General features: G+C 42.9%; 2 protein-coding genes across 2 annotated transcripts in view; both read left to right on the top strand.

Annotated features, from left to right (window-relative positions):
- LOC311229698 (CCN family member 5-like) overlaps nucleotides 1-4,899 on the top strand; it is a gene marked incomplete at both ends in the record, with an annotated part of 43,977 nt that extends 39,078 nt beyond the window's left edge. Inside the window, 2 exons of the mRNA XM_084315773.1 lie at nucleotides 2,768-3,054; nucleotides 4,603-4,899. Of these exons, the coding sequence (XP_084171899.1) occupies nucleotides 2,768-3,054; nucleotides 4,603-4,899 (584 nt within the window). The remainder of the gene's footprint in view (nucleotides 1-2,767; nucleotides 3,055-4,602) is intronic.
- A 3,387-nt stretch (nucleotides 4,900-8,286) lies between these two features.
- Nucleotides 8,287-9,973, top strand: LOC311230513 (P2Y purinoceptor 1-like). The gene has a single exon (XM_084316806.1). It carries the CDS (start codon nucleotides 8,514-8,516, stop codon nucleotides 9,636-9,638), a length of 1,125 nt encoding a protein of 374 aa, XP_084172932.1. The 5' UTR covers nucleotides 8,287-8,513; the 3' UTR covers nucleotides 9,639-9,973.
- The last annotated feature ends 497 nt before the right edge of the window (nucleotides 9,974-10,470 follow it).

Raw genomic sequence — 10,470 nt, 5'->3', positions numbered from 1 at the left:
GAGCTGAACCTGGTCACACAGTTATGTGTGTACAGTGAATACAGCAGGGGGCTCAGAACGCAGTAGATTGAAATAAAGGTGTTCTATTTCTATTTCAACCTGATTCAATTGGATCTTTGTTTCCATATGAAGTATCATAAAATGTATCATATGAAATGTATAATTTATTAAATGTATCATAAATATATTAACATTATAGACCAGAACATTATCTCAAGTGACTTTACTTTGCAGTAACATTGAATTTGGCAACATGCTTCTCCACACTGATAATGGGCTTTGGACTGAAGACTTCATTATGTCAATGTTTAATTTTCTTTCATTTAGGACACCTCATACTTTTACTGATGTAACTCCCTGACCATGCATGCTATATTTACACATGTGGTATTGCTGGATTCAGCACAACCACACCTTTCCGAAAAAGCCCTCATATGTGTTTCTATGACAATCCATGGCAGAGCTACTACAAAGTAAATGAGAACATTCTGCATAGATATACATTTTTTACATTTCCGCTTATTTTAAGTAAGTGTACATAGGTATATTTTTCCTACATGCATAAATATATTCACATCCAGGTTTTTCTATTATGTTAAGCAACTGTCTGACTGCTAGCATGTCAAGTTTGAAAGCTCTTGGAGCTTGTATTATTAATCTACATGAGTTTATATGTCTCAACTCCCATACGGCCAGGCTATATTTTGGTTATTTTTTCCTTTGTGGGTGTATAACAATATCTATCAATTTAACAAGTTTTCCAGTAAAATATTTTTATACAAGAATCCATTTCATATATGGGAGACCTTAGAGATGAGGAAAAACATTCTTGTGTTTTGTTCTACCTCCGGTAGGGGTATCTCAACATTTTGGGGGCATTGTCACTAGGCTATAACTGCTCCTGATGAGCAGGTTGGCACCTTGCATGGTCGCCTCCGCCATCGGTGTGTGAATGTGTGAATGAATGGGTAAAATGTGAGGAACAAATTATAAGCGCTTAGGATAAAAGCGCTATATAAATGCACCATTTACCATTCTTTATGCCTACATGAACCACTTTTTGGGGGGTTCGATCGGGGGATCTCGATGGCGGGATACAAGGTCAACAGTAGATGCCACATAGAAGGGGTATACACAATCTGAAAGCTGGTACCCTGAAGATTCATTTAGCACTGTCTGGTCATAAATATGTAATAATAAACACTGTGTTTATTGAAATGGGTATAAGGGCTTGAGACATTATTAATTAAACATATGCTGTCCATTCCCCAAAAAACACATGAAGACATTAAGGTTATTAAACGTTCATACTGTAATTTGGTATACATTTTTGCAATACTTTTCTTTTTTCTTCAGGGACACTTTTTTTTTTTAATGGCTCAGAACCCCCCCCCCCCCCCCACACACACACACACACCATTGACAATATATAGGCATATAGGCAAACCATGCATTCTATCAGTTATACTGAGAATTCACATGTGGTTGGTTTTTCAGTTCAGTCAGTATTTGTGAATCACTCTCTCTCTCTCTCTCTCTCTCTCCAAAAGCTACTGTAGAAATCAGAAGGATGTCACATGGAAGTAAAATCTTTGGCTGCTCCTAGACCAGGGGTCGGCAACCTGCGGCTCTTTAGCCAATCAGCTGCGGCACCCTGGAAGATCGATGTCATACTGTGACACTGAAATGAAAAAATATTTCATCAACGAAAATATATAGTAAACAAAAATATTCACACCCCGCGCCTCTCCCTGCCGTCTGCAAGTGGCTAATCTTGAGTTTTTCGACCCCCCCCCAGTAAGCTAACCATGGATAAATCCAAAAAAAGGAAAGTCTGAGAAAAATAGAGGGTTTTAATTCAGCCTGGACAGATTAATTTGCTTTCACGACTAACGATGCAGGCTTACCTGTATGCCTGATATGTGGTGCGAAATTTGCGAACAACGAAAAATTTACTTTTTATTTGATAGATTTGATAGAATAGAGCTGCATAGTTCAGGGTTTTATTTCAAAGTAGGTCTACAGATGCCAGTGTTTTTTCTCCTTTTCTGTGTTTTATTTCAAAGTAGGTCTACACATGGTAGTCTTTTTTCAAAGTGGACTACTTTTTATTTTATAAATGTTCCACAAATAAGGGAAGGACTCAAATATACCTGAATAGTTCAGGGTTTTATTTCAAAGTCGCTCTACAGACACCAGTGTTTCTCTTCTGTGTTTTATTTAAAAATAGGTCTACACAGCCAGTATTTTTTCTCCTCTTCATAAGAGTTTGAGGTTTTCCTTTGTTATAACAGGTAAAAACAGCAATAAAAAGTCAACATTTTCTTTTTGTTGCTTTATAATTCCATTAATGCAACAAACTGTGTGCTATAAGTATAAAGTATAATAAATCGCAAATTACTTTGGGTATGCAATTGTCAGGCATTTTATGCTAAATGTGGGGTATGCTTGGGGATATATAAAACGTTATACATTGTGTTATCTTCATTTTAAGGGTAAATAGGTTGTGCGGCTCCCTGAGCATTTTATTGATAATTAATTGGCTCTTTTGATAGTAAAGGTTGCTGACCCCTGTCCTAGACAATAAATTGGCACAAAGTTAAATCACATAGTTAAAGATGCCCAAAACGTTCTGATCATTTGGCCGCATACTATTACGTGGAATAAGCATGTAATTTCACAGTCGAGTCTACACAATTTGGAATTATTTCAAAATCTTCGTTAAAAGCGCATTTCCGTTGGTTTTCCCTTGCAGTGGAGAGGCCAGCGGAGCGAGTGGAGAAGATGGTGCGTCAGGACCTCGGTGGTGGGCTGCCGGTCCAGTCTCTGGGTCTGACCTCCAACTGCATCGAGCAGATGACTGACTGGAGCCCCTGCTCCCACAGCTGCGGCCCAGGTGTCTCCACCCGCAACTCAAACAAGAACTGGGCCTGTCGCCTGCAGAGCGAAACCAGACTGTGCCAGATCAGGCCGTGCCAGCAGAGTGAAACCAGACTGTGCCAGACCAGGCCGTGCCAGCAGCCTCTGCTGTTGGTAGCCCACAGGCTGCAGTCGGTCAGTGGACAAAGAGAAGCATCTTCTTCATTTCCCTTTGTTTCCAAACACAGTCAACCTGAGAAAACATCTCACCCCAAGCCCAAATACATTCAACTTGATCAACCATCTCACCATACAGTTAACTTGATCAAACATCTCACCCCAAATACATTCAACTTGATCAAACATCTCACCATACAGTCAACTTGATCAAACATCTCACCCCGAAACAGTCAATCTGATCAAACATCTCACCCCAAATACATTCAACTTGATCAAACATCTCACCCCAAACACAGTCAACTTGATCAAACATCTTACCCCAAACACAGTCAACCTGATCAAGCATCTTACCCCAAATACAGTCAACTTGATCAAACATCTCACCCCAAACACAATCAATCTGATCAAACATATCACCCCATATACAGTCAACTTGATCAAACATCTCACCCCAAACACAATCAATCTGATCAAACATATCACCCCATATACAGTCAACTTGATCAAACATCTCACCCCAAACACAGTCAACCTTGTTGTTAAGGGTCAGAAGGGGCTGTTGGCCTACAACTTAGATAATATAAGTGGAGTTTGATGGGATGTTTTGACTGATTCAGGTCAGGATGCAGGAGGAATGCTGGGTTGGCCTCAAACTACCCTGGAGAGTGCGGCTGGGTAGTGTAGTAGTCTAAGCACTCGCCTGCCACTGCAGAGACCCGATGTACATGCATGTATAGTAGATGTACATGCAATAGCAATTGGGGTACATTTTTGAAATATTTAAATAGAATAGAGCTAAGAACAACAACAACAACAAAAGAAAAAGCATAGGGAAATAGGATAAAAGCTAAATGTCAAGGCTAGTGAGGGCGACGTAGAGAAGATCGCACCATCTTGGCCATCACCACGAGACATCTACCACCTTGGCCATCACCACGAGACATCCACTCACAGAGAGACAGAGAGATAGGGAGACGGGGACAGGGGTTAGACAGTTCCTGTGTTTGTGGTGGGCGGACATAGGACTAGGAGCAATAGATACATGTAGTAAGCATATATATGCATACATGGTAACAATAGAATCAAAGTATATAAGAAAATTATGAAATTAAAGTAGTAAATAGAACTTAGAACTACTACAAGCACTAGTATACAGGATGAGATACAAGACGATGTACAGCGAAAAGAAGTGCAAATATAACAGTAAAGTGCAATAGTAATATACAATGTACAAGTTATTAAACTCGGTATAACATATAAATGAGTACTACTGAGTAATATGTCTCTGGCTTTGGGAAAGAGTGGCGCATTCGCTTCTTCAACAATTAGCTCATTAGCTTCTTCAACAATTAGCTCATTAGCTTCTTCAACAATTAGCTCATTAGCTTCTTCAACAATTAGCTCATTAGCTTCTTCAACAATTAGCTCATTAGCTTCTTCAACAATTAGCGCATTCGCTTCTTCAACAATTAGCTCATTAGCTTCTTCTCAAACAATTGGCTTCTTCAAAGTCAACCTGTTCCTTTCGAATGAAGCTGACATGTAATCACATGTACGTTACAGGGGTCGCGGGCGTGCGAGAGCAGCTACAGATCCCCGGTTCCGATCCGGCTGGAGCACCAGGGGTGCTGGAGCGTGCGGGTCTACCAGCCCAGGTTCTGCAAGGTGTCCTGTCCCGAGGGCCGCTGCTGCAGCCCCCACCGCACCAGGACGACACGCGTGGCCTTCCGCTGCCCCATGGGCAAGTTCACCCAGCAGCAGGTCATGGTGATAGAGTCCTGCTCCTGCAGCAGCTACAACTGCCCCCAGGCAGGGGCCCCGGGACCCAGGAGGCCCCTGCCCTGGTCGTCAGCTGTGTAAAGACGGGAGTTCAACTTTGACAACATAAACATTCTAAATTGGACTACATTTGACTTCCTGTCAATTATTAGCATATATTAGGATATCAACAAACACTGCACCAGGAAACCAAGCTGTTCCCTATACAGTATCCGTGCATGTCCACTGAAACCGTCTCTAGGTCCTGGGTGAGGATAGATAGGCAGGTCCTGTCATCGCGTGGGAAGAACAGACCATGAAAAGGACTTAAAATGTTGGATTCTTGTATTGTGGCGATGCATTTGTTAAAGAAAAAAGTCACTAGGAGGAGATATGCCATTTGTTTTAGCCACAAACATGGTACCTTATGGAAAGAAACAGGAATTTCATATTATGTGATGAATCACACATTATCACCAACACTTAAAACACCATGCCAGTCTAATTTTAACTTCTCTGCATTACCGGAGATTGCTCGTCAGCATGTTGTGTTGTATATGGAGTGTTTTAACTGATATCCCACTCACGCTGTCATTGGTGTTGAAATGTGGTGGAAAATACTCTTGAAAGTTGCCAGGCGTATGCAAGTCAGCCTTTTGAATATGACGCTAACACTCTACTACAAGCCTTGCACGTCAAACCTCCGCATTCGGTCGTGTGTGCTTGCTATTATCCTGCTGTGCAAACTTGAATGGCTTGCTGTGTAGAGTAATACGGCGACGTTGGTAATGGTAAAAGTACGGTTCTTTTCACAAGGGTGAATAACCTACGCCTAGCAACTTTCAAGTTTCATAGAGTATATTTCCAATGGCAGTGTGATAGGTAGGCTGAGATCTAATAGAACATATACGTTTTATACACCTATGTACACAAATTGTATGCCTTGCTACATAGGGGTTTCACATGGGACGTGATTTGAGCTGCGCTCGCTGTTGTGTTCAGCACACATCTGACTATATCACTGGGGAGAGAGCTAAATGGGCGGGGTTTTCAGGAGAGGAGTAAAACGAGATGATAATGTAATCTACATTGCACTGTTTAAACATATACCTGGCATTGAGCATTTGGTTTTAAATGTGTTTGTAGGAATCGGGAAATTGTAATAGTGCCAGTATAGATTTGTCTCTCCTCTCCCTAATTTATATATTTTTTCTTTAGAGGTGCTACAGATAACATTCAGCCACTAGATGTTGCACTAGAAAACCAGCATGTCATTTATCCAATTAGGTGAATTCTATGTGGAAGAATGGGAAGCAGGGAGGGAATACATGTAAACAACAACATTCATTTTGGACCATTTTAAATGATCAATTCATTAATCATTGTGGGAAAATGTGGGAAAGCAATACTTTTTTTTTTTTAAACTTACATTTTTATTTACATTCATAGACATACAACACTTAGACAATACTTAAAATGACATCAAACACATAACAATACATTGACATGGGTCCCTTGGATTCCTATGTAATGGCTGTGTTCAGCAGCCCAATCCCCCTTAAGAGGGACCCCCCCCTCCCGCCATCCACCCCGAGAAATAGTACTCCCCCATATCCCAGGTCCGCTATACCCGGGGCCGAGCACCCAGCGACACAGGACCCTTGAATTAAATTGGGCTAGGCTCAGTGGAGGGGAAGGAGCGACTCCCCCCCACGAGCCAAGCCCGCTACCCCCCATGTCACCAAGAACCCCACCCCCCACGCACATCGACCCCATAACATACAAGACCCCACTCTCCCGCGCCGAACCGCCGAAATGATAGCCCCCCTCCCCCGACAGTCCCCCCCACTGAGCTAAGCCCGTCGGACTCCCCCATATCCCAGGTCCGCCATGCGCAGAGCTGAGCCCCCAGCGACACGGGTCCCTTGAATTAAATTGGGCCAGGCCCAGTAGAGGAGAGGAAAGGAGAGGGCACTCCCTCCCACCAAGCCAAGCCTGCTACCTCCCATGTCACCAAGAACCCCACCCCACGCACCCCGAACCCACAACACACAAGACCCCACTGGGCAAAGCTCAGCCGCTCTGACCCCCTTAAGAGAAACCCCTCCCTCCCGCCATCCTCCCCGAGAAACAGAACACCCCCACATCCCAGGTCCACCATGCGCGGAGCCGAGCACCCAGATTTATCCCCCGTTGGCAGGCTGGAGGGGTAAGGCTCTCCTGAAGAGGGCCCCTCCTATAACGACGGATATCCCCAATGGGGATTCTCCAATGCCCCTATCATTGTCCAACATTTTATTTGAATTTTTATCTTTCATATGATAGTACAGTTCCAGAGCTCCCGGTCAGGTCTCCGAATGTGTTTCCTCGTGTTCCCCACCGTCTTAGTTGTGTGTCATGTGTGTTAGTGTCTTCAGTTTAGTCTAGTACGTGATATTTATATTATATGTCCCGAATCAAGACCCAATTTCTCCGGCCAGGCCTCGCTGTTGTCTAACGTTATGTTAGCTTGTTTTACCTGTTGCGTCATCCCCTTGTGTTGTACCTTTCCCTTCGTTGTATTTCTTTGTCTGGGTCATTCTTCTCTCACTTCTCCTCGAGTTTTGTGCACCGGGTCTTGTCATCGTTCTTTTATCTTCGAGTTGTTACTTTTTATCGTGTTTTATAACTTTTTATTACCGTTCTTGAATTTTGGACCGGGAGCTCTGTTCTGCAGCTGCTCACCTGCTCCTCGCCAAACCGGAAGTCACCGGGAAAGCAATACTTTTATTCCGCATCTTTCTAAAAGCTCTGTGAATGTGTTTCTTTTACTCTACATAAAAAAATGATCTATAGCAGCTTTAAACAGATGTATTCATTATTGTTCCAAATGGCTACACTCCATGAACTGTGAGGCAGACAACTAATGATTTTATGAGCTTACTGACGTTCACAATCGAATGCCTTATATTAAATGTTGTCTAAATAATACATAATAATAATAATTTCATACTTATCTTGTCTAGCACAGTCTCTGGAGCGTAACAGTAAGAAGCATTTTGTATAAAAGTATTCTGTACTTCTGTATGACATTAAAGAAACTTGAAACTTGAAACTTGAACTTCTGCAGGTATAGGTTAAAGAGCCAGTGTCTTGCGTAATGGGGGACGTGGAACTATTGTAACTTCGATTGACAAAGTGTGTGTGTTCAATACTGTAGGCCTGCAGTATTGTTCTAATAGCAAAAGTTATATCTGTCAAAAAAAATATCGAATGGGCCCATTCAAAGTATGTAATACTGCAGAGGAACAATACAATTCCAAGAATACATATTTCATGTATTATATTACATCCTGTCTCATTACATAAATTGAAACCGCATTAAAAAAAAAGACCGAATGCAGTGTGAGAGACCCACCTGGGACCGATTCTGAGAGGAAGTGGGTGGATATAGTTTTGTTTTCACTCTCCGTCGTGCTGCGACTTGTTTTCATACCGTGGCTGCCGTCGGGCTTGCAGACAGAGGACCGTGCTGTGTTTGTACGGGACCGGACAGAGGACCGTGCTGTGTGTAGGGACCGGACCGGACAGAGGACCGTGCTGTGTGTGTACGGGACCGGACCGGACAGAGGACCGTGCTGTGTTTGTACGGGACCGGACCGGACAGAGGACCGTGCTGTGTTTGTACGGGACGTCACCGGACAGAGGACCGTGCTGTGTGTGTCTAAGGGAGGATAATGCTTGATAAAGTCCCACTCCCAGTGCTGTCCGAGGATCTCGGAGACGCGCCGAACTTGACCACGTGTGATAAGATTGATCTGAAATTTACGCACGCGTTTCTGCCCGCGGTGTTCATAACCGTGTTCGTCGTCGGCACTATTGCCAATTTCTATGGGTTGAAAAGTGTATGTACGGGATGGAGAAAAATGGGAAACCTCAACGTTTTCATGCTCAACCTTGGAATAGCAGATCTCCTCTACCTTTTCACCTTGCCGTTCTTGGTCGCGTATTACGCGCACAACAGCAGCTGGACCTTTGGACAAACCTTCTGCAAACTCACCAGGTTCTGCTTCAACCTAAACCTCTACGGCAGCATCGGGTTCTTGACGTGCATCAGCATCTACAGGTATCTCGGCATCGTCCATCCTATGAGAGTGATGGGAAAAATCAACAACAGCCACTCCGTGGCAATAAGCGCCGTGGTCTGGATGTTGGTGTTCATTCAGATACTTCCAGATATGTTCTTTGACAAGACTTCGACAAATTCCTCGAACGCATGCTACGACACCACCGCCGACAACCACACCGAGGAGTACCTGCGCTACAGCCTCGTCTGGACCATCACCGGATTCGTCATACCGCTCCTTATCATTTTAGTCTGCTATGGTCACATTATGGTGGTCCTCAAAGCCAACATCAACACGTTACTGAAACAGCGGTGTCTAAAACTGGTCGTCATTCTGACACTGTTGTTCTCCGTTTGCTTTATCCCGTATCACATATTTAGAAATCTCAATTTAATGACACGGATTCTGAAGCGCGACGGGACGTGCCGCGCCAGTTTTGGAGACATCTATATCGCTAATCAGATCGGCCGCGGTCTGGTCTCCCTGAACAGCGCCATCAATCCACTGATTTATCTGATTGGAAACGACGACTTCTTCACGCGCATCCATGCGTTCAGCAAACGAGCCAGAAACTCTCTAGCTGGGTTGATAGGCGGAACCATCTACCGCAAAACAATAGAGGCTGAACACGAGATGGCGATTCGAACCCATCTTAATCCAAATAACATGAAGAAAAACAAAACAAAAGAGGTGCACTGCAAGACCTTGAGCAGCTCGCCAACCCTCATTATATGAACTCTGTTACAGTATGTCTCTGCCAGTATTTAACCTATAGACCCGCAAAACATTTAGCACTTTCTGTATTCTCTCTCAGAGTATATTGTCCCTATGCTGCAAAACCGATGTATGGCCTACTTTCTATAACTGGCAACCTGCAATGAATACCCCTCTGTGACGAGTCAAGTAGGCCTATAGTATTTCAGCTATGCCATGCCAGTTATTCTTGTTTACTGAATTGTGATACATTTCACTATATGCATGCGCTGTGTACAGTAATGTGTATGTTTTTAGGATGACTGATGTATTTCCATGTGTTACTGTAATAAAGGAACAGTCCTCAAAGGAGTTTGAACCTATAATGTAGTGTTGAACTTAATATGGTGTTGAACTTAATGTATAGTGTTGAACCTATAGTGGCACTATTTAAGGCTATTGTATGTTATTCTATTTACTATATGCAATTCTCCACAACACACACACACATTCCACACACCAATACAAAAAGGCTAATAAAAATACTAGTCTTTTATAGTCATTAATTCATTCAAACCTTTATTTAAACTCAAAAGGCAACTGGGGTTTCCCTCATTTACAGTCACGTCGAGTGTATACAGAGTTTAGCACAAAAAAGGCATACAATCCCACAGCATATCACAACAATAAGACAAGTAAGGATAACAAATCAATTAAAACATACAACTTGATTTACAATGGTTGGGGGGAGAACCTCAAGCTTATTGCATAATAACCCTGGTCCATAAACCGTGTTTATATTTTCCTTTCTAATCCTTCCTTTGTCCATGATATCTTAGTTGAAGTACACAACAAATCTATAACCAGAGTGCAA

This window comes from Notolepis coatsorum (genome assembly GCF_963971535.1).
Source record: "Notolepis coatsorum genome assembly, chromosome: 6".
Taxonomy (NCBI): Eukaryota; Metazoa; Chordata; class Actinopteri; order Aulopiformes; family Paralepididae; genus Notolepis; species Notolepis coatsorum.
Note: the sequence above shows the minus strand (reverse complement) of the source record. Positions and strands in the feature narration are given on the sequence as shown.